This window comes from Hemiscyllium ocellatum, chromosome 3 (assembly GCF_020745735.1).
Source record: "Hemiscyllium ocellatum isolate sHemOce1 chromosome 3, sHemOce1.pat.X.cur, whole genome shotgun sequence".
Taxonomy (NCBI): Eukaryota; Metazoa; Chordata; class Chondrichthyes; order Orectolobiformes; family Hemiscylliidae; genus Hemiscyllium; species Hemiscyllium ocellatum.
This window is the reverse complement of record NC_083403.1, coordinates 34,696,792-34,722,555: the sequence shown is the minus strand read 5'-3', so window position 1 is coordinate 34,722,555 and position 25,764 is coordinate 34,696,792. Positions and strand designations below refer to the sequence as shown.

General features: G+C 39.1%; 1 protein-coding gene across 1 annotated transcript in view; it reads right to left on the bottom strand.

Moving 5' to 3' along the window:
* hace1 (HECT domain and ankyrin repeat containing E3 ubiquitin protein ligase 1) overlaps positions 1-25,764 on the bottom strand; it is a 95,223-nt gene that overhangs the window by 25,951 nt on the left and 43,508 nt on the right. The window contains exons 8-14 of the mRNA XM_060856606.1: positions 23,403-23,499; positions 17,307-17,408; positions 14,241-14,347; positions 13,241-13,391; positions 6,224-6,570; positions 2,063-2,131; positions 1,895-1,982 (exon numbers count right to left, since the gene is read on the bottom strand). Coding sequence (XP_060712589.1) covers positions 1,895-1,982; positions 2,063-2,131; positions 6,224-6,570; positions 13,241-13,391; positions 14,241-14,347; positions 17,307-17,408; positions 23,403-23,499 — 961 coding nt within the window. The remainder of the gene's footprint in view (positions 1-1,894; positions 1,983-2,062; positions 2,132-6,223; positions 6,571-13,240; positions 13,392-14,240; positions 14,348-17,306; positions 17,409-23,402; positions 23,500-25,764) is intronic.

The following is a 25,764-nucleotide window of genomic DNA, read 5'->3' as shown; positions in this document are numbered from 1 at the left end:
TGTTGATGCTCCCCTTATCATTGTAATACTAGACTTCAATCAAAAGCCTCTTATCCCTGATCACTAAATGCTAGTCCAGAATAAAGAGACAGAACAGAAAGGTTTCACACCATGAGGCACTAATAGCAAGATTAAGTAGTGGAAGTAAGAACACAGATAGAGGTAACAATTTACTTAAGGATTGCTTAAAAAATGAGACAAGTTGTCAAAGATTTCTGTCTTGCACTCATCAGGACAAACGCAAAAAAGCCAAATTTCAAAGACAGGAGCAAATAAAGGGCAGAGCAACTCCAAGCACTGCCATGAAGAATGTGCAAGAGAGTTATTGTCCCCCAAGACTTTGTTCAATTCAAAACAAAGCTCAATGTTTGGTCACGTGGTTTGTTTTTTCCAGACGACAGGAACCTGCGTATGGATATACTTAACAGTGAATAAGTTTAAGTGATCGGAGTTGCAAGCCCAATTGACAAAGAGTTTTTTTTGTGTTAGGCTTATAATTCGTAACATTTGATTGTTCAGCAAATGCGGTCCAATTGTGGACTTGATTCTAATATCAGGCAATATGGTGGCACGGTAGCTAGCACTGCTGCCTCACAACACCAGAGACCCGGGTTCAATTCCTGCCTCAGGTAACTGTTTGTGTGGAGTTTGCACATTCTCCCAGTGTCTACGTGGGTTTTATCCGGGTGCTCCGGTTTCCTCCCACAGTCCAAAAACGTGCAGGTTAGGTGAACTGACCATGCTAAATTGCCCATAGTGTTAGGTGAAGAGGTAAATATAGGGGAATGGGTCTGGGTGGGTTGCTCTTCGGAGGGTCGGATTAGTTGGACCGAAGGGCCTGTTTCCACACTAAGTAATCTAATTCAATATTAGATGTACTGAGTTTTGCATGCTTGTGATTGTAGACAGTAAGTGTTCTTATCGTAAACTGCCAAAAAGATGTGCTATTTGATTCAATTCACTAGTTGTTGGGGTATACAAAATACATATTTAAGACTGTATTAGGACTAAAGTTCATATACCACATTACTTATTTTTTCATATGCAGAATGTCTTTGCAGTTTGACAGCAGCATCCGATTAGTGAAAAATACTACTGGTCTTGCTTTATTTTGAGAAAAGCTTACTTTTCCAGGGTAAATTCAGACACACTGGACATTTTTTCAGATCCAAAAGTGGCAGCCTCCGGCCCATTTCAGAGTACTTGTGATACACAGTGACCAATGATCAGAATTGGAGCAAGGACACTGGCAAGGGCTATTTTAGAAACAAAATTCCTATCCTACCTTCCTTTCCCCCACCCGCCACCACTATAGACAAAATGCAACAGCAATACAGTGTGACCACAATTTGCAATCACATGCGAAAATAATTTACTGCTATACTTGAATACGCAATGCCTGTTAGTGATATGAACTTATCAACAAGGTTAACCAATGTTACTTTGTGTAAGGCAATTAGTAGTCAAGCCATATACAATGAAGGATGCATGTTTGATCACTCAGTATTAACAAAATTAACTTCAGCTAGAGTGACTGTAGGCACGCAAGAGCTAGACTGGGCTCTCAACATAGATTCACAAGAGTGAGTTTCATGTGCAGCAGTTGTCCTCCGGTATTTTAAGGGGTCATATTGTCAGCACTACACAATCTTATCTTCACAAGGCACGCAACATTTCTAGCAGGAAATCACTATTTTTATTAGTATGACCTCAATCAATTGCCCCCTTGTAAACAAATAACCGATTGGCTAACTGTAACAGCTACTTCAAATGACATCTAACGTTCAATGACGTTCAGAATCGGAATATGATACATCACTGACTTGCAAACTCATGATTTCAATTTACTGAGTTCTTATATAAAGTTAAATTTATAAGCTTTAACAAAGCTTACCTGTGCTTTGATGATATGCATAAATCTTGACATCAGCTCTGGACACTCCAGAAGAAAGTGAAAGTGGTCAAATATTATTATAGGGTTTCTGTAACAAAATATATTTTTTTTTGAATGAGCACTCAATAATGCTACAGTGAAGTGGCATTGAAAAGCATGTATGCTCACCTTGTCACAAAACACTTCAGAACTTCATCATGCTTGCACACAAACTCTATAAAGCGAGGTGATGTCATTCTGTAAAAAAAAGTGACGTATGTTTTTTCTCATATTCACCAATGTGTTCTATGTGGGATGTGAGGAAGAGCTTTTTTTTAAAAAACCAAAAATGATAACATCTAACTCATTGCCTACAATGGTAGTGGTGAAGGGTCTGACTGTACTAATCTCAAAAATGGCATGGATTCAACTGGGCCAAATGACCTACTTCCACGTGGTTATCATTATCACTTCAATTGAAAAGCTGATGATATATACATAATAAAAGCCTACATTTCAGAACTTTAAAGTCTCAACCATGTGCACAAAATAAAACAGTTTCACACATTAAACCAGCCATTTTTAATATAATAGCTCTGTGATCAAACTATTTCATTTTAAAATTCTTAGTGTTAACATCATATAATCACTGAATGCTCCCAAAAAGGATAATACCCCAATACAACTATATCTCAATCACAAGTTATTAACCAAGAAAGTGCAGTTCGGAGTAACTTTCAATTTGTTGCCTTAAAATTTACTTCAACATTCCACTGCAGCTTATGCAAATGCTAACTCTGTATTGACACCATTTGGCAAATGTGTATGGTTCAAACCTATTCCCTGTGCTGAGACCAAGTAAGTAAAGATCATACACCTAGCTGAATAACTAAACAAACATCAGAGTTAGACTCAAAAGAGCATGGTATAACCAAAACAAAATTGGCCAGTCTTAGCATATACAAAGGATGAACATGATGCATTTCAACACTCAAGTTCCTGGATGAAAAAAAAATCAGCTGAACACTCATAATTTCATACTTTAAAGGCAAGTCATTCAAGTCAAAGCACAGTTTAAGATGATCATACTCAATGTTCCAGGTCTGGCTTGAACTTTAATGTGCAGGATAATAACAGTACCTGGGTACTGGTCACTGTTGCACAAAACCTATCTCCAACTATACACAAAAATGTGAAACACCTTCCATTTCATGTATGTTCACATTAATTTAGATGAATATTTGAAAATTGGACAACTACACTGTAGTGACCTACAAACCAATCAATCAGTCTAGTTCAAGAAAAAGTGGTCACCTGAATGTAGAGTTGATTCCAATCAGCACTAACCATAAAATGGTGACAAATGCAGGTCAACACATCTCTAACCACATTAAGACATTAAAATTAAAATAGTGGATAAGTTCTACTCACTTTATTAATTTTTCTTAAAGTGAAGTTAAGAATTAATGATAGGTTTAGTTTCTACTTACTCCTTTTAAGGTGCCAATATTGCATTTACCGTTCATGGCTTACATGAGAACCATACATATTACATAATCCCATAAGATTAGTATTAATAGCCACTTTCAATGACAAACTTGACTACATTTGTTCCTGTGTATTTTCCTTCAATATCCCAGGGATCTTGTTGTGACTTTAAGCTTACTACTATGATAATTAGACCAAGGTCAGAGGCTGGGAATTCTGCAAGTTCACTGACTCCCTAAGCATGTTCACAATATATGAGGTGTGATGTAATGTTCTCCACCTGCCTGAATGGGTAGAGCTTCAACAATACTCAAGAAATTTAACACCAAGGATAAAACAGTCCATTTGTTCGGCACCTCAGTCACCTTAAATATCAACTCTCTTCATCACCTGCACAGTGGCAGAAATGTGTACCATTTGCAAAATGCACTCCAGTAACTAACTAAGCCTCCTTTAAAAAAGATTCAACGGAGAGTTCAGGAGGTTATGCAAGGAGCAGAACCAAACTTATTTAAAAGTCAGATGTCAACTTAGCGAAGCTACAAAACAGGACCACTTGCACGTCGAGTGTCGAAGTGATGCAATACATGATTCCACAGCCAATGAACCAGACTGTGGCTCAACAGATCTGTCAAATCCAATTGTGAATGGTAGTGAACAATTAAACAACTCACTGAAGCAGACAGCTCCAAAAATATCCCTATCCTCAGTAATGGAGAAACCCAGCCCAGCAATGCAAAAGACAAGACTGAAGCATTTGTAGCTATCTTCTGCCAGAAGTGCTGAGTAGATGACCTATCTGGAACACTCCAGAGGTTCCCAAAATCACAGGTGCTAGTCTTCAAACAATTTCATTCACTCAACCTCATACCAAAAAATTCTTGAAGGCACTCAATGCTACAAAGCATGCAGGCCCTGACAAAATTCTGGCAACAGGACGGATTGCGGCATCAAGGAGTCATAACAAAACTGGAAAACAGGCGAAATTCTATGGTTGGAGCCATATCGGACTCAAAGAAAATGGTTGCAGTTATTGTATGTTAGTCATCTCAGTTCCAGGATATCTCTGCAAAAGTTCCTCATCTTCGGCTGCTTCAATGACATTCTCTTCATCATAAACTCATGAAAAAGGAGATGCTTACTGATGACTGCACAATGTTCAACACCTTTCAGAACTCCTCAGATACTATGTCCAAATACAGCAAGATCTGGACATTATCCAAGCTTGATCTGAAAAGTGGCAGAAACATTCACACCACATAGATGCCAAGGCAAGGACCATCTCTAACAAGAAAGAACCTAAACATTGTCCTTTTATATTAAATGGCATTCCCATCACTAAATCCTTCACTATCAACATTCTATGCGTTACCATTGACCAAAACTGACTTGGACTAGCCATATAAATACAGTGGCTACAAGGGTAGGCCAGAGGCTAGGAATCCCACAGCGAGCAATTCATCCCTCAACTCCCCAAAGCCTGTTCACCACGTACAAGGCACAAATCAGGATGGTGATGGAATACCTCACATTACAGAATTATTACAGTGCAGGAGAAGGCCATTTGACTTCACTTGCCTGGATGAGTGCAGTTTTCAATAACATTTAACATGCTTGACACCATACAGGACAAACTAGACCGTTTAATTGGCACTCATGCAGAAATTCACCAAGATTCCTTAGACAGCTCCTTCTAAAACCATGACCACAACCATGCAGAAGGACATGGGGATTAAATACAGAGGAACCTCCTCAACCCTCAAATAATATCGACTCAAGTGGCCAAGAGGCGTACCCCTCTTTCCTTTGGTTCCAACAGTGAACCATGATCACAGTCCTTTATTGTCACTATTCAAAAATCTGATCTCCCTTCCTAATAATACTATTGGTACACCTATGCCTGATCAACTGCAGTGGTGCAACTGAACAGCTCACATCACCTTTGCAGGGTAACTGGGGATGAGCAACAGTTTGCCAGATTTATCAGTGATGCTCACATACCATGAATAAATAAGAAACAAAAAGAAAGAGAGGACTGGATTTCAAACCTGACATCAGTCTCAATTGAGTCAAGAAGTCAGAAGCAATTGTGGCAGCACATTTGCTGCAATTTTCCCAAGAATTCTTGGAAGCAAGAACAACAGGCGAACTAGAGGGCTGTAAAGTACAGAAGGTTTGCAGTGGTAGGCCAGCAAAACAGTTGGATGTTGCATAGGCAGGCAGGAACTGGAATGCTGCAATAGAATGGACACCTACCATGAATGTATTTCTCGCTGAGAGAGAAAGTGTTATTTGATCTCTCAGGAAACAGAGGGATATGGGAATGGGAAAGAAAGTGGAGTTGAGCCTTCAAACAGCCATGATCATATTGAAAGGCAGTGGTCTGTATGGTCTACTGCTCCCATTACATTTTCTTGCACGCCCTCTGATTCAGTATGACAACCTGCGGCATCTATCTTACCGCCTTCTGCTTCAGCTGCACATTTTCAAAATCCCTCCTTCTGCACTTAGACTTCTAAAATGTTTACAAAATCCTCAAGCTAACAGTCACTAGTTCACTTACCGCACCAAATGTTCCAATACCAATGTTCTTTAACGTTTCTATCTCATTCTAAAAAAATTTATGTTTCTACATACCACAGTAGAGGAGATAGAAAGAATTTTAGTTCTAATGTCAAAAATGGGAGCTATGTTGTCTAGATAATTTGAGTTTCTTATTTGGAGAAAAAGGTACTTGACGTCAAAGCTCCAGTGTAAACCAGTTGAGATTTTCACAATCGAACTATTTTATCCTGTAGACAGATGAAGACAACAATAGAAAGGCAATGACAGAAAACAAACCAAAATTTGAATTTTTCTCACCCCGGAGGCATTTGACAGGAACAGCACATATAAAAAGCCTGGATGACTGCACTCAGTCGATTTGCTGTCATAGAAATTACATCTAGACAATCTGAACTGGCATCCTGTGTAGTGTTGTCACTATCTTCAAGCTTCTCTAAGCTGGCATGTTGGTCTTCCAAGATCTCTTTGCTAACAGTCTTAAACACTCGACTAGTGACAACTTCTTGCTGTTCTTGAGCTCTTTGTTTCAGTAAAATTGAAGTGATGTTTTTAGCATCCACTTCAGAGTCCTCTTTATTTTTCTTCAATTCTGTGGCAATAAGAACTAACCATTCATCCAGCGAATGCCATAGTAGTTCCAAAGGCTGTTAAAACAAAGAGGAAGCAAAAAATAATAGTTATGTTATTATTGAACTATCACCTGGGGAACTGCTTTGTAAAAAAAATATAAATATAAGAATACCCATCAACTTAAGTACTATATTGGATTCTATTTGCTCATATTGCTTCAATCTTAGCAAGTATAGAATGGGCCAATTAGAATCATAAAAGGGATACGATGGGAAGAAACAACTGAACAGCCTGCAGCTCTTCATAGTTTGGTCACGAGTAAAATCTCAATCTTGAATTGCTTTTCAGCCAAATAGATTTTGAAAAAGGTATAGAACTAAATCACAATAACCATTACCAGAAGACATAACAATATTGCTTTTTTGATATTGCTTAGCAAATGTAGATCCCAGCCAGGTAGACCAAAGACAGCACAGGTCCAACATATAACTTATGGGGTACTGCAAGGATCAGGACTCACATCCCAGCTGTTCACAAATTATATTAATGATTTGGATCTGAGGAAACAAATAACATTTCCAAGTTTGTGAATGAAACAAAACTAATGGAAATATATCTTGCGAGATCACAAAGAGAGGTTTCAGCATAGGTTGACTGAGTGGACAAGAAAATAGCAGATGGAAGGCAATGTGCTTACGAGTGAAGCTATCCATGTTCGTAGGAAGGATGGAAGTGAAGAAGTTTCTTAAGTGATTAGATATTGAGGAGTGTTGATGCTGAAATGGATGTGTGCCCTTGATTACAAGTTGCTGGGAAATTACATGAAGGTATAAGTGATTCAAGTACCAAATTAAAGATGTGCGATGCAATTGAAAACACTGGTGAGTACTGTGTGCAATTTTGGAGCTTTCAGCTGAAGATACTACATACTTGCCATAGGAGGAATGCAGTAGAGGTTCACCAGACTACTTCCAAGGACGGTGGGAGTTTGCTACGAGGACAGATCATTGTATCCTCAAAAAGAATAATGAAATGTGATCTTATTAAAACTTGTAAAATTCTTTAAAAGGGTAACACCAAACTGGATAAAAGATATTTCTGCTGCATGTTTGGTGGGTGTGTTTGGGGAAGAGGAGAGTGAGTACTGGAAAGAAAGAGACAGTCTCAGAATTAAGGACCAAGACATTCAAAATGAGATGTGATGGAAGTTCTTTGGATTCTTTGAAATTCTCTACACAGAAGGGCTGTGGAAGCTAAAAACATTTAGTTTGTCAAGACAGACATTACCAAATTTCTAGATCCTAACGACATCAAGGGATATGGAATAGCGTGGGAAAGTGGTGTTGAGTTAAATGATCAGCCATGATCTAGAATGGCAGAGCAGAAAGAGGAACATAAATGGACTACTGTTTTTTGACACTCTCATCTCAAAGAATAATTGGCAAGGCAATTTTTGTTGTCCATCTTCAAGTACCCATGGACTGCAATGAACGTTTCAGAAGACAACTAAGAGAGAGCCACATGATTGAGGGGCTGGAATTACATGTTGACCAGATCAAGTAAAGACAGAAAATGTCTTTTTCCTTTAAAGGAGAAAACATTAGCAAACCTGATGTACCTTTAAAAACAAATAACTATTACAGAGACTAGGTTTTAATTCCACGTCTGAATTCTGAATTTGAATACCACCAGATGACATGGTGAGATTTGAACTAATGTGGACAGAATATTGAGCTAGAGCCTCTATATTACCACTACATGTCCAATTCCTGATCTTTTCACCTATGCTTTATGAAGCTACCTAACGGAGCATTAATCAGAAACAAGCAAGAATCATCTTTTCTTTATTCAGCCATGGAATGTGGGTATTGCTAGCTGGGCCAGCATTAATTGCCCAAATTGCCTTCTTGAATTACCACAATCGGTTTCTGTAGGTACAGCTAAAATGTCATTGCAGAAGGAACCCCAAGGTTTTGACCTAACATCACTGAAGGAGCAGCAATGTATTGCCACATCAGGCTAGTGAGTGTCTTAGAGGGGAACTTGCAGGTCCAGTTGACACTCCAGTTAGGGAGGGTGTGCTGCATTGCTATTTGGATGTAAAAGATTACATTCCACACTTTTGAAACAGTTGAGTCAACCCCAGAGTCCTGGCCAATAGTTATCTCCCAAAGAACATCATGAAAATGGTTATCATTCACACATTGCTGTTGTGGAAGTTTGTTGTGCACAGTTTGACTGCAGTGTTACCAACAATGCAATTATGATTCTAAAGAAATATTTCATTTGATGTCTAGTAGACATAAAGACAAGTCTTCCTTTTTCTCTATCACTGAATCCAAACTTTTGAGTAGAAAATTAATTTATGTTACACAGTTTATAAAAACCTTAGTATCCCTGATGTTTAGTTAGTTACATTGTTTGGAACCTTGTGTGCATACTGGCTGCTTCATTTTTCTCCCCCCAGAGAAATGAAATGCTGACCAGTTCATCTGTTTTCAGTGATATTGGTTGCGAGGTAAATGTGAGCACAAGTGCCAAGAGAATTTCCTTTTTTTTTTGAAATAGTGGTGAATATGTCCTCCTGAAAAGACAGGTGCGGTTTCAGTTTAACCTCCTATGTAACCAGTGGTGTGCCACAGGAAATCAGTGCTGGGTCCACTGCTTTTTGTCATTTACATAAATGACCTGGATGGGAATATAGGAGGCATCTTTAGTAAATTTGCAGATTACACCAAAATTGGTGCTGCAGTGGATAGCGAAGGTTACTTCAAAGTATAACAGAACCTTAATTAGCCGATAGGTGGAGGAGTGGCAGATGGAGTTTCATTTAGATAAATGTAAAGTGCTACATTTGGTAGGGCAAATCATTTTGGTAGTACTTGTACACTCATCCTGGGATGCATTACTGAACAGAAACCTTGGAGTGCAGGTTCATAGTTCCTGGAAGGTGGAGTGGCAGGTTGACAGAGTAGTGAAAATGGCACTTGGTACTGTTACCTTTATTGGTTAGTGCATAAAGTAGGGGAGTTAGGAGGTCATGTTATGGCTGTGCAGGACACTGGTTGACCACTTTTGAAATACTGCATTCATTTCTCGTCTCCCTACTGTGGGAAACTTTACCAGGTTCAGAAAAGATTTACAAGGATGTTGCCAGGGTTGGACAGTTTGAGCGATAGGGAGAGGTTGAATACTCTGGGGTGATCAACCGTGGAGCGTCAGAGGGATGGTCTTAGAGGGATAATAATGAGGACATTGATAGGGTAAATAGCCAAGGACTTTTTCCCTCAGCACGGGAGCCCAAAACTAAATGACATACGTTTACAGTGACAGGAGAAAGATTTGAAAAGGGACCTAAGGGGAAACGTTTCATGCAGAGGATGGTGTGTTTACGGAATAAACTGCCAGAGGAAACGGTGGAGGTTGGTACAACTACAACATTTAGAAGGCAACTGGTTGGGTATACAAATAGGAAAAGTTGAGTGTGATATGGGCTAAATACTAACAAATAGGACTATGTTCATTTAGGATATCTGGTCACCTTAGACTGAAGTTGAAAATGTGTTGCTGGAAAAGCGCAGCAGGTCAGGCAGCATCCAAGAAACAGGAAATTCGACGTTTCAGGCATAAGCCCTTCTTTAGGAAGGCACCTCTTGCAAGGATGCCTTCCTTGAAGAAGCTCTCTTCCTCCTGATCTGCGGCGCTTTTCCAGCAACACATTTTCAGCTCTGATCTCCAGCACTGCAGACCTCTTTCACCATGGACTGAAGGGTCTGTTTCCACGCTGCACATCTCTATGCCTATCTGAAAACCAGACATCAGACACAGCTGTATTCCTTCAAAATTCTGAAGTGGCAAGCTTTGGACTTAAGTTCTGCTTCAGAGAGGAGAATGATAGATGTAAGCAAAATCTCAGTGCATTGTTAAAATCTGACTAAAAATAAAAGATAAAACAAAGCTCAAAAGTGTGGTCTATGCTCTGCATATCGAATCAAAATTGGAAAAACATGCCTGGTATTATATACAGAAAAGCTGAGTATTAGCTAAGGATCCTTAAAAATCCTTAAAAAGAGAAATTGCTTCAAAATTTCCTCTGCCTTTACCAAGAACTCTAAGAGAATTTAGTTGAAACATTAACAGAAAATGGCATTTATCCATTAAAAGTAAAACACTTGTGAAATCAATAAACTGATTTGGGAATTTTCAGCTCAAAGCTGAGCAAAAATAAAGTAAAGAAAAGGGAGGCAATTCATCTTGCATTAATCTGGACAAACACAAGAATGATCATAATAACCTATGCTAGAAAAAAAACAGTACTAATTGGCTAACAAGTTCACAATGATTTCTCAATGACAAAGCCTTAACCAAGAGCTATTTTCCACACTCAATGTTGCCATTAGTCCAAAATGATGCTCCAATAAAACATTAAGCAACTTGCATGTGAATTTAGTGCCAATGAGATGCGATTTACATGTCTTAAAGATTAGCTAAACAAAATCATACATCACTGAAAATGATGGAGAAATTCAGTAGATCTGGCTGCATCTGTGCAGAGACAAACAGCGTGAATGTTAGTGGGTTTTGAGAAGATTTGTAGCTCAGGTTGAGCTCCTGGATGCAAGTTTGCTCGCTGAGCTAGAAGGTTCATTTCCAGACGTTTCGTCACTCTACTAGGTAACATCTTCAGTGGGCCTCAGGCGAAGTATGGTACATGATTAATGCTTTTTATTTGTGTTTGTGTTTCTTTGGGTTGGTGATGTCATATCCTGTTCTTTTTCTCAGAGGGTGGTAGATGAGGTCCAACCTGACATGTTTGTTGATAGAGTCCCAGTTGGAATGCCATGCTTCTAGGAATTCCCGTGCATGTCTCTGTTTGGCTTGTCCTAAGATGGATGTGTTGTCCCAGTCGAAGTAGTATCCTTCCTTATCTGTATGTAAGGATATGAGTGACAGCGGATCATGTCATTTTTCGGTTAGCTGACATTCATGTATCCTGGTGGCTAGTTTTCTGCCTGTTTGTTCAATGTAGTGTTTGTTACAGTTCTTGCCCAGTATTTTGTAAATGACATTAGTTTTGCTTGTTGCCTGTATAGGGTCTTTCAAGTTCATTAGCTGCTGTTTTAGTGTGTTGGTGGGTTTGTGGGCTACCATGATGCCAAGGGGTGAACCAATTTCTGAGCAACAAACCCAAACAAGCAGACAAAACACATCCAGAAACCCTAACCACTCTCCCTTACATCAAAGACATCCTGGAAATGACTGCCAGACTACTCAGATCCCTTGGCATCATGGTAGCCCACAAAGCCACCAACACACTAAAACAGCAGCTAATGAACTTGAAGGGAGCAAAACTAATGTCACTTACAAAATACTGTGCAAGAACTGTAACAAACACACTACATTGGACAAACAGGCAGAAAACTAGCCACCAGGGTACATGAACACCAATTAGCCACAAAACGACATGACCCACTCTCACGAGTATCCTTACATACAGATATGGAAGGACACCACTTCGACTGGAACAACATTCATCTTAGGACAAGCCAAACAGAGACACGTACGAGAATTCCTAAAAGCATGGCATTTCAACTGGAACTCTATTAACAAACACATCGAGTTCGACCCCCATCTACCACCCCCTGAGAAAAAGAACAGGAAACAACATCACCAACCCAAGGAAACCCAAACATATAAATAGTAAGCAGGAATCATGTACAGTGCTTCACCTGAGGCCCACTGAAGATGTTACCTAGTAGGGTGACAAAACATCTGGAAATGAACCTTCCAGCTCAGCGAGCAAACCTACATCAGAGTTAATGTCTCGGGTCTAATATGACATCTTCAAAATAGTCATACAAGACTTGCCCTCTCCACAGATGCAACAAGATCTGTTCAGTTTCGCTGGCATTTACTATCAGCTCCATCCAACATCTGCAATATTTTACTTTGATTAAAATCAAGCATCATTCTCCTTTGGCTGTTCATAACAGACTTAACTGTAAATCACTCATTCCTAAAAGGGCTTACGTCCTAAACATCAATTTGCCCACTCCTCGAATGCTGCCTGGTCTGCTGTGCTTTCCCAGCACCACAATTTTCAACTCTAATCTCCAGCAACTGCAGTCCTCACTTTCTCCTGTAATCACCCAGCCCAAGTTTGCAAACCCCAAAGCAAAACATCTTTGCTAATTGCGATTTCGACCTTGGCACTGCATGCTGATAATTCCAAGTGTTAACAGCTAAACTAACAATCAATTTAAAATATTCAGTCAAATTCATAAAACTGCATATATATGCTTCTTAGAAGCAGCGTGCATTCATACTAATTCCTTGCAAAGGACCTTATTTTCTCCAAACAAAAGGAATCTATTCAAGTACCTTCATTCTTGCATTGTCTAGAAGCATGGGGAAACTAGAACCTCTTTCTCCATGGCAATGCTTTGGCAATTCAGTGTTGACATGCCCAATAATCAGCATTCTTTTCTCCTTCAATATAAATTGCTATGATTGTTTGAAATTAAGCTTTTTTTTTAATATTTATGATGAATGCAAGATAAAAGCAGGAGCAACATTGCTCTCATTTTAAGCAGGATACACAAGCAACAGATTTTGTAAACATCTATAAACTCTGTCAACCAAACCTACTTCTCTTTCAAGAGTTGCCTGATTAATGTTTGTATGCTCTGTGAAATACATCTCTTTTACTTCAATGTTCCTAATAAAATTATACATTTTTCAGACCTTGAAAACTTGGCTTCGCGGTGTTTTATTCCCATTGTAAGCCATGTCATTTCCATTACTGGGAGAGGTTGGGCCAATGCGAAACACATGACAGAATATACGCACTATCTTCAACAAACTCTTCATCTGTGCTTCATAGTTGCTTGATAGGCTGAGGACAGAGGAAAAGTAAAATCTAATATTTTGACATACAACAATTATTTTGCAAAACAGTAAAAGTACTCAATAAACAACCAAAAGAACTGGAAATCAGAAAAAATCAAAAATTGCTAGAAAAAGTCAACAGTTTGGCAGCATCTGTGGACAGAAATCAGAGTTAACATTTCAGGTCCAGTAATTCTTCTTCAGAACCTAAAACCTTAACTCTGATTTCTCCCTGCAGATGCTGTCAGACTTGCTGTTTTCAATTTTTAAATTCCTGTACATATCTGCAATATTAATACTGTTAAATCTCAAGTTTGGCCATTTCATTCATGTTTGAAAAATAATTTGGCATTTAAAATCCCTCATAATAACCTCACAATACTACGTATTCAGTTGTCTGTCAAGAGTATTCCTGACGGAGGTGGTGGCAATGAAACAAAAATCACTTTCTTGCTCAATGTCAGCCTAATATTCAATGATTCACAGACAACTCTGTAGCAAATATTTACTAATACTTCATTAAAGCCCAACACCATAACTTCATTTATCACAATAATTTCAGCCAGAAGGGTAAGTAAACCAACCTTGATTCTTCATTACTCTGGAGAATGGATAATGGATAATTGTTTGACCATCCAGCACAAAAATACATTTTAAGAATCAGTGGCCCAAGCTTGCACATGAGGCTTGATCAAATGAGAAAAATTTAGCGACTTCCCAATGGAGGAACTAAGTAATTAATGTTAACATTTAACTTTACACTAACAAATTTCCTTTAAAGGATCTGAAGTTGTGCTGAAGGGACTGAAATTCAAGTCCACACTTAGTTTGGATCCCATTGCTGTTGTCAACTTACCTAAGCAACTTGTGACCATTTGTTGTAGCAACTTCAGCAAGACTGATCAGGATCTTCTGATACAGACTTTCATTCTGTGGACATAGGTGCTCAAGAACTTGCCGCAACTAAATGCAAAATAAACCACACCTAACTTTAAATGCTTATTCAAAAGGCTATCATACACAACATGAATGACTAATAGTGGTGCTATCTACAATGTGGTAGGGAATGCAAAATTAAAATTAGCTTGTGACTTTTCATGCTGATGCATCTTGGTCATTTCTACAAAATCCATACTATTAAGCAGAAGATTTCTTTTGAATTAAGAAAAGAACAAATGTCCTCATTACACAAAAACAAAGGAGCCAAAGGAAACTAAACTACAACTGTAGCAGGCTTTTACAAATGAACAATTGCAGTATCTTTTAAAGTTACTTTGAGGCTTCTCTTCCCTTGGAGGATGTGGAACTAAATTATATGAAAGGGATGGATGACTGTCAGGATAATCACCCACAGAAGTCTCCATTTCCAAAAATTTAACCTTCAATGCTATTAATTAGATTTTAACCTTCTTTTTAAAACTTTAATTTCAAAAAGTGGAACAAATGTCAACATTAAAGATTTGAGCAAACAATTCATTTTCTTCATCGCTAAAAAGACTTTTTTAAAGTGCAATACTAGGTCATAATGAAAGCTTAAAATTACACAGATCAATAAGATCAATTTACAGTTCATATGAAGTCTTGTAATATACTATGCAATGCCATCATAATATATTGCCAAGCGTTCTACCACATATGTTTAAGCTTCTCACAAAAGACACAAAAAGCTTCCACACACAAGGTGGAAGCCTCTGATATTACGGTAACAACTGAGCTGGACACAAGTCTGTTTGGAAGAGAATGTAGGAAGAAAGTAATTATAAATCGATTTGCACCGGTTTAGGACTGGTTACCAGGGGTGACCCATAGGCATTTGTTTTGAAGAACTTTTGTTCTTTCCTAATTTTATTCATGTTTTGTATATAGTCACTGGAAACATGATTGACAAATTTGCAGACTGATTGTTTCCATTCTAACCCACGCAGACGATCCAATGTTCAGCCATTGCAGGCAGATCTAGTTATTTTGGGGGAATTTATGACTGTGAAATGATGTTCAGATTGGTAGCATGCTGCTTTAAGCCGAAGAGGAAGGACACACGCCCAACTTGCATTCACATTTTAGCATTAAAAGAAGCTGGAAATAAAGAGATATGTTCTAGAAAGTAGATTTCTGAAGATTCACGAGTAGTGTCATAATATCATAATTAAAGCATAGCGTCTTGTACAGTATTTATTTATAGGATAATTGACTAAGACAAAGCATACTATTTTGCCCTTGGTAATTCTATTCAAAAGCAAATTCTACATATATACTAAAGATGTCCACTACTAGCCCAGCACAACCTGCTTGACTCACCCACTGTCTACATATCTTTGGACTATTGGTCCAACATGACCAAGCAGAAATATTGCCAAACTATATATTGGGAATACTGAAGCCACTGTTTTTGGTCCCCAGCATAAACATCCCTTCTTGGCAACCGTCCAAAGATAAACAAGTTAAGCTTTAACCTTGGTGTTATATTTGACATTTGGGTGTGCTTCTGACCACTACAAAAACCACCTACTTCTCCTTCCCAAATATTGCCCATTTTAGTTGCTACTTTTGCAAAGTTTCCTGGTCGAACCTTCATCCACATCTGTAACCTCTGGGTTTTTTCTTCATTTGACTATTCCTAAGCCTTCTGCCTTGCATTCTCCATAAAAGTTAAGCTCATTCAAATCTCTGTTGCTCATAAGCTAATTTGTACCAACTCCATTCAGCTACCAACCTCCATGGCTCATGGCTCACTGCTTCTAATTTATGCAACCTCTTCCAGTCCTGTACTCCTTGATATGCTGCGTTCCAATTCTGGCCCGAGTGTCCCTAAGTTTAATCACTTCATCACTACTGGTTATGGATTCAGCTATCTAGGCCCCAAGCTCTGCAATACGGTCCCTTCTCTTTTCTAATTCTTTACACTGCTCTTTCAAACCTTCTTCATGTAGCACAGTTTCAAATTATATTTGATAATAGCTCTGAACAATCTGAATAAACCTCAATTTTAGAAGGCTTTGTTATGGGTAATTTATTTTTGTGCAAGACCTTGGTCATGACTCCACTGAAAAACTATTAGTCTCCTGACATGGTGTCTGATGTGGAGGCTTAAAAAATTCTAGGAGACTAATTCAGAACAGATGGACTAAAATACATTTTAAAAAAAATCAGAGTAATCTGACCCACGCTGAAAAGATGATTAAGATGACAAAAACATTTGTGCTTGAATTAAGAACTAGCTTAAGTTAATGCTTGTAGGTGAGAGATGTTGATGGTATCGCAATTTTAAGTTGCATTAATTCAGATTCAGGATTAGGTGTCAGGAGATATTGAGGTTTTCAGAAAAGTAGACTCCTGAAATAGGCGACTGCCTTGTTCAGCTGGCACCAATCTTGTTGCAGTTCTTTAGACAAGAATTGAACTTGTCAGGCTGAAAAAAATTAAAACGGCAGACAATACAAAGAATGATGAAGCTTGATGGATTTCTTTACATCTCCATATTTTTGTTTGGGGTAAAAGGAATGCCCTATTTCACTCCCCTGCCCAATGGGCCTGAGCTTTTTTTAAAAAAGGACCAAGTACCATAAATGCTGGAAATCAGAAACAGAATCAGAAATTGTTGGAAAATCTCTGGTAGTATCTATGGAGAGAAAGCAGACCTTAAAGTTTGGATTCTGTGACTCTTCTTCAGATGCTGCCAAGCCACCTGAGTTTTTCCAGCAATTTCTGATTTTGGCCTGAGGTTTAAATTGGTTTTGGTGCCCCTTCCAGGTAATGATGCAGTGTTTAGATGCATATATTGATAATGTATGGGACCAGGATGATAGACATTAATCGTCTAGCCTATCATTCGATATTCATATTTTATTCTGCACTGTAGTATTAAAAACTATACTTTTAAAATTCATAACTGATCTAGTGAATTAAGTTCAAAGAACATTACCATGTTCTCCTTGATATCTTCATTCTGTGTCATCTGAATCAGTGTCTGGAAGAGTCTGGGATGGTGCTGGATCAAAACTTCACACGTCTCTCCATAACCTCCCTAAAAAAGCAGAATAATTACAAGAAATCACATTTGATTAACAAAATAAGGTGACCAGACAATGGAATAAACAAAAGATTATATTTTGTTTACAGGACCATTGAAAAACAATTAAACTTACAAGCTACAGAATCCTTCACTGCTTAAAACCATAAAGCAGGTTAAAAGGAATTCAGCAACACCTATGGGACAGATTAAACTTATGCCTTATGTTCTTCTCACAAGAGGGGAAGTGAGAATGTTCTAGAAAGCATTTCTGTGAACCAATCAAAAAATAGTTCTCATGTGGAAAAGGGTACCTGCAGAGCTTTCCAACATATTAGAAACATAGCAAAGTTACTTGTTTTTTTTTAAAACAGATGTGCTTTATTATCCATGCCCAATCAATTTGATAGCATACAATGGCCAAGATCTTCCAAACTGCTAATCACTATTTTGGTCCATATTGAACCCTTCCTATTCATATACCCATCCAGATGCCTCTTAAATATTGTAATTGTACCAGCATCCACTACTTCCTCTGACAGCTCATTCCATACATGCACCACCCTCTGCATGAAAAAATTGCCCCATAGGTCTCTTTTATATCTTTCCCCTCTCACCCTAAACCTATGCCCTCTAGTTCTGGACTCTCCCATTCCAGGGAAAGACCTTGTCTATTTATCCTATCCATGCCCCTCATGATTCTATAAACCTCTATAAAGGTCACCCCTCAGCCTCCGACACTCCAGGGAAAACAACCTCTTCCTCTAAGTCAAATCCTTCAACCCTGGCAACATCCTTGTAAGTCTTTTCTGAACCCTTCAAGTTTAACATCCTTCTGATAAGAGGGAGACCACAAATGCATGCAATATTCCAAAAGTGGCCTAACCAATTCCCTGTACAGCCGCAACATGACCTCCCAGCTCCGATACTCAATGCTCTGATTAATAGAGGAAAGCATACCAAATGCCCCTTTCACTATCCATCTATCTGCGACTCCGCTTTCAAGACACTGTGAACCTGCCCTCCAAGGTCTCTGCTCGGCAACACTCCCCAGGACCTTACCATTAAATGTACAAGTCCTAACCGGATTTGCTTTTTCAAAATGCAGTACCTCATTCATCTAAATTAAACTCCATTTGCCACTCCTTGGCCCATTTGATCAAGATCCCATTGTAATCTGAGGTAACCTCCTTCGCTGTCCACTACACATCCAATTTTGGTGTCTGCAAGCTTACTAACCATACCTCCTATGTTCACATCCAAATAATTTATATAAATAACGAAAAGCAGTGGACCCAACACCGATCCTTGTGACACACGCTGGTCATAGGCCTCCAGTATGAAAAGCAACCCCCCACCACCTTCTGTCTTCCACCTTTGAGCCGGTTCTGCATCCAAATGGTTAATTCTCCCAGTATTCCTTGAGATCTAGCCTTGCTAAATCAGTCTATCCGAAGGAACCTTGTCAAACTCATTGTATTCCTTGAGGTTGTTTTGCCGTTTATTGTTTGGCACTGGGTTTTTAACATCCTCCAAACTACACAACCTTCACCCCAAGAAACCAACCCCACCCCCACCCCCAATGCCATCATGCTGACCAGATCTTCTCAATCCACCCCTCAGCACTCCTGATCATGCTCACCAGTACTACTTAGCCATGCTGGCTACTGCCCAGGAGTAATGCTTCCATACTATGTTTCCCACTACCCATCAAACCACACCCCCTACCATCAGGCTCATCACCTCCCCTCGTTATCACCTAATAAGAGTTGGCAATGACATCTGTTGAGATATATGCAGTATGTGTACAAAGTAACATTTAAAAGGAAAAAAAAGAAAGTGCATATGAGAACTTAACACCATAAAGCTGTTTTGAGATTTGTTGTTCAGTTAAGTCTTAGTCCTGCTTGGTGACACTGCTTGTGGTTTTGACGAGCATTCATTGAGGTGAAAATTATTGACCTGAATTTTGCATTAGAAGGAATTATAGAATCACTATTGTGTGGAAACAGGCCATGCAGTCCAACAAGTCTACAATGACTCTCTGGAGAGTCTCCCACTCAGACTCAGCCCCTATTCCATCCTAGTGCCTGTCAGCTTAGGTTATTTAACAAAGATGACAAAAATTTTGGAACAAAACTTCACAATGCTCGCATTTGCTAACTGAAAGTAGGATGAAAGATCTGAGAGTGCAAATAGTAAGCAGCAATTAAACACAGTTTGAAGGGGAGAGCTCAAAATGGAGTCAGAAAAGACTGCAAAGAGAATGGAATGAATTCCTGATGGAATGCAATGCCAGGAAGGTAGATAGCATCATAGAAGTCTACAGCACAGAACAACACAGCCAGTCGGCACCACTCAAAAAAAAAGCCTAACTATTCTAATCCCCAATTTCCAGCGTCAATCTAAAAACTTCTTAAATACATGAGTTTCAGCATCTACCAACTTTACAGGCAGTGAAGTTCCACATTTACACCACCCTCTGGTGTAAAAAAAGGTTTCCTCACATCTCCTCTAACTTTCTATCCCTTGCTTTAAATGTACTGCCCCATCGTCACAGATCCCTTCACCAGGGAGAAATGTTTCTTCCCACGTACCATATCTACGAACCTCAGTCTCCTCTTCTTGAAGGAAAAAAATCCAATCTTTCAAACTCTCCAACCCAGGCTACATTCCTGTAAATCTCCTCTGCAATTGCATTCATTCTATAATGTGGATTCCAGAACTGCACACAATACTCTAGCTGTGGCCTAATCAACAGTTCCAGCAAAACCTCCCTGTCTTAAACTCTATGCTTCGACTAATAAAAGTGAGCATCATATGTCCCTTCTAAACCTAAACTTTACCTACTTATCCCACAACCTTGAGGATTTGGTGGACACGTGCCTGAAAAATGATTCATTACTAAGTCAGTTTGCTGTTTTACAGCCAATTTCAAATTTACCTCAGCACATCTTACTGTAGGAATGAACTGCATACTTTCCATAAGGAACAAAAAAAAAATTCTATTGCAAGTAACTTATATTTAAAGCCAAAAACAAAGTTGCTGGAGAAACTCAGCAGATCTGGCAGCTTCTTTGCAGAGAAAGCAGAGTTAACATTTTGAGTGCAACAATCCTTCAGAACCATCCGGAATAGTCACTGGACTAAAAATCTCTACTTTGCTTTCTCTTTACAGATGCTGCCACACCTGAGTTTCACCAGAAAATTTGTTTTGCTTCAGATCTTCAGCATCCGCAATTCTGTTTTATTTTGTTTAAACTGTTAAAATATAGTGCCATTATTCAACTTCCAAACTAAAATTTAAAATAAAACTTTGCCGCAAATATCTCATACCCAAGTTTTTACAAAGTTAGGAAGAAACGTCTTCACCCGATGTGTGGTTGAAATGACGGAAGACAAAATTTAAGGACACACTAAACACTGATTTAGATGAAGCTCAGATTGTTTTCTTTGAAACAGAGAGGGCTGAGAGGAGACCTGATTGAGATGTATTAGATTAATTTGATCGAAACTTTCAAGGACACAACTATGTGTAAACGAGAGTAGTGCAATTTATAGTTTATAGGATTTCGGCAAAAACTTGTAAAAGATTCCACATGAGAGACCAACAAAGAAAGTAAAAGTACATGGGACCCAGGGCAAGTTGGGTCCAAAATTGCCTTAGTTGCTGGGGGACAAAGGGTCATGGTGATCAAAGACCGGGATAGGTCGTGGGTCACAGGGGTCAGTGCTGATTTCATTTTTGATCATGATATGTATATGAATGATGTAGAAGAAAATGTGGGGGTGGATGGTAAAATTTGGGAAGGCTGTGAGTAGTTCAGCTATGAAGAGTCTAGATAAGCAAAAGAGGCCAAGGGTAGGGAACACTATGAGGGGCATGAAGAGGATAGATAGAAAGCAGCTATTCTCTATATTTGAAGAGTCAAAAACAAAGTGGCACAATTTTAAGGTGAAAGGCAGAAGGTTTAGAACGGAATTGGGGAAATTATTGTCACCCAGAAGTTGATAGGAATCTGGAATGTAATACTCTAAAAATTACTTGGATGTGCACTTGAAATGTCACATTATTCTATGGACCAAGTACCAGAAAGTGGTACTACTGTAGATTTAGTTATTAAATCGGTACAGGTTCAATGGGCCAAAGGGACTCTTCTGTACTTTGAAATATTATGATTCTAAGAAAGATGGGGAATTTAGTTTTAGATTAGATTAGATTACTTACAGCGTGGAAACAGGCCCTTCGGCCCAACAAGTCCACACCAACCCGCCGAAGCACAACCCACCCAGACCCATTCCCCTACATTTACCCCTTCACCTAACACTACAGGCAAATTGGCATGGCAAATTCACCTAACCTGCACATTTTTGGACTGTGGGAGGAAACCGGAGCACCCGGAGGAAACCCACGCAGACACAGGGAGAATGTGCAAACTCCACACAGTCAGTAGCCAAGGCGGGAACTGAACCCAGGTCTCTGGCGCGGTGAGGCAGCAGTGCTAACCACTGTGCCACCTGCCACACAGTTCTTAGAAATGTAAATAAATACTAGCATGGAAGAGTTGGGATGAATGGCCTGATGCTGTACTGCATAAACTATGAACTGAATGGCACATAAAGTCATCAAAGGGCAAAGCAGCCCATTTGATTGGCAACACATCTATAAACATTCACTCTCTCCACCAAACCTCAGTAGCAGCAATGCATTCAAGATGCACCACAGACATTCAACAAGGCTTGTTGGACACCAACTTTTAAACGTCATGGCCTCAACCATCTCGAAGGTCAAAGGTGGCAGATACATGAGAACACCACAATCTGCAAGTTGCCCTCCAAGCCATTCGCCATTCTGAGTTGGAAACATATTCTTCAGTGTCATTGGAACAAAATCCTAGAACTCCCTCCCTAACAGCATCGGGAGTCTACCTACTACACATGGATTGCACAGTTCAAGATGCAACTCAAAATCACCATTGCAAGAGTAACTAGGGATAGTAACAAATGCTGGCGTAGCCGCGACACTCATGTTATGAATGAATTTTAGAAAAAGCAAAAAAAAAATGAACATTGGTTGAGAAAGTGAACCAGAGTTCGGGTGAAATCTTTGAAACAAAAGATAATGTACAGCAGTATTAAATAACCTCGCCAAAAATGGGATGAAAACTGGAGATGGGAAATTGCATGGGGCAGTGGTAAAGTCACTGGGAATTGAGAACGCTTTTGTTCTGGGGACTCTGGATGCAATCTTAACATGGCACATGGTGAAATTTGAATTCAATACAAAACATCTGGAATAAAAATAGTTATTCTCATAGATGACCATGTAATCATATATCTACAAACCCAAATGTTTCACTAATGTCCTTTAGGGAAGAAACTGTTGTATTGGCGTGTCTGCAGGCAGGACAGACCAAAATGCCCTCTTAGCAATTAGGCTTGGGCAATAAATGCTGGCCTCACTGACACCCATACCCCATGAACGAATTAAAAAATACATACAGATTTTACAGTGGAATGGGATCTTTATTACCAATAAGATGTTCAAGGAGAGAAAAAGAGGCAAAGTGGGGGGAACAAAGGTCTGGGGATTCTAAAGAAAGAAGGGACAAAGAATAATGCAATGTTTATATGTTATCAAGCTTGTTCCATATACTGAAAAACACACCAAAACAAGGAGAAGCTCTTTGATTGAAAAGGTTCTGTAGTGAAGAGCAGAAACTGAAATCACAATAAGCTTGCCTGATCTCGCCAGAACAAAATTGTACATATATAATTTATTCCAATAGGTAACGTGAAATTGATAGTGAGAGGTGGACAAAGATTTGAAAACTCCTCCGCCAGTTATTTCAGAATTCAAATTCATTACAAATATACCCAACAAAATTCATTCTACTCCAGAAAAATAAGCTTTGTTTAGTCTAGAACAAACTTTCTATTTCTCCTTTGGATGCAAAAAAAGGAGCCAAGAACATTTTCTAAGTCATAATACCAGAACCAAAGTTGTACCTGTACACAGAGATCCAGTGGAGTTACACCATTTTTGTCAGCTAAGTATTTGGCTCCCCTTGAAATCAAAATTTGCGCTGTATCTCTTTGACCATGACTGCAAAAGATTGATAAATAAATTAGTCAACTTAAAAATTTACAACTAATAAATGTACTCTGCATTAAATCAACTCAGTTCTTTTCCCTTGGAACATAGCAGTACAGATAGGTCATTCACCCCTTCAGCTTCATCACTCTATAAAGAATAATGCACATCTGGTTGTTACCTCAACTCCACTCTCTACCTGTTTCTTAAAACCAGGGCTGCCCTTGACTGAGCAGCACAAAATGGCCATAAGACTGCCCATAGTTAATGCAGCAGATATTGGCTGACAGTAATTCAAGTTAACAACAGATATTTGCTTAATGTAGTCTTCATAAGTAGAACAATAGCAGCTCAGTAGACTCACGGTTACTGAACTGAGATAGAATATGCAGCTGTAGTTATTTACATATAAAATACAGATAAGAACATTTCACGCTAATTAGTGAATTCCTCAAATTATTTAATCAATCTGTTACAATACAAATCGTTGGTTTCAGTGAAGATTCTTCAGATAATGAGACATAATCAGTTCTGAAGTAGTCATAGATTCACCAATTACGAAAAGCATTAGGTAAAAGGTTTCAAATAAAAATTGAGAGCACAAACCAGTCTCGTGGTTTCAGTGCATAAAAATTGTCTGACTTTGAGTAAACAGAATTTCGAATTTGAACAAATTTACATAGAGATGGATCAAATATCTGGAGTGGCTTATCAAGTAACTTTTTTTTAAAAAAGTGGATCTTAAAGAATGAACAAACTATGTTTTGCCTAACTCAAACAGAAATATTATGTTCCATGGATTACATATCTCGCCAGAGCTCTGGGATTAGATAGGTGGTAATAATTAACTTGCAAAATTGAACAAAGTAATTAAGGGTGGAGACTAATGGCACGTACACAGAAAACAAATGAGGGTCCATTTGATTATTGAGAGTTTAAGGTGGCATGGTCAGCTTACTCGGTATTTGACATTAGGGAGTCTAATGACCTGGATAACAATAGTGAGAGACCACTAAAGGCTGTCTTTGTGGCAGGGATGAAGCCGGAATTTGCCAAAATGCTGCAAGTAGCGCATCACGCCTGGGAGGATGACTGGTGACAGTGGAAAATCTGGCCGCTTGATGCAGATGGCTGGACAGGGACATGAGAGCAATGCAGACCACAAGGAGAAAACCAATGGTGAAACAACTGCTGGGAAGGTCCCCTAGCAAATACTACTATTGCGGCAAAGAAGGGCATTAGGTGAAGACTTGCAGGACCAAGTAATGAAACCACCAGGGTGGGCCATGAGGCAACTCTGAACCAGGATCAAACCACCTGAGAATAGTAGTTATAGACAGGATCAAGAATATGATCATAGACAACCGTAGGAAACGTTGAACACAAAAAAAAAGAGGACCCCCGCCCTCTCCCTCAGCGTACCTGATGGTTCGAGTACAACATGGGAGGACAGAATTTATATCCTTATGAGTATAAGCAACCATGACATAAACTGTTTTTTGGATACTGGATCAGAATTAACATTTTTACCATTTATGGAAAATTGCTACCCTTGGACAGGAAAATACAAATAGCACGTGGAGTAGAAGACGAAGGTCTCACTATTAAAAGAACTTCCCAGTGCACATTGAGTTGGATCTGCATGAATTAAAGACACAGCTTGGATAGGACCGGTGGTACAAGCTCTCTTGGGAATGGACATTCTGACCCAGGTAACTTCCTCTTTGTACTGAGTGGCCTGGTCCATAAGACGTATGAAAAGGAAAGAGTTCAGAGACATTCAAATCTAGGCGAAGAATAAGAGTTATTGTGGCTTGTTCCAGATAGAACCAGCATCAATCAATAGAGTCATCCTTCCATGTACCAAACAATACTCCATTACCCCAGCCTCAACTGCAGGAATCTTGCAGTCATCCGACAACTGGAAGAACAAGGCATATTGGTGAAAACACACAGCTCCTCCAACAGCCCCGTGTGAAAACTTGATGCAACTTGGCAACAAATGCCCGATCGATCAAAAAAACTCCTTTGGTCACAGATCCCACTACTAGTTTTAATGCCCTCACACCGGGACATAAATACTCCTGTGTTAGACACGGCCAAAGGATTCTGGTCAGCATCTTGGCCTGAAGTTTGCCTTCACTGTCCAGGAATAGTGGTTTCTGTAGCAGTTCTATTGTATTTCACTTGGTCCTGCATAATCATTTGTGAAAAGCTGTTTTTTTTTTCCCTTTACGGTACCGGAGACTGAGGGGGCATCTGAGAAATATATAAAGA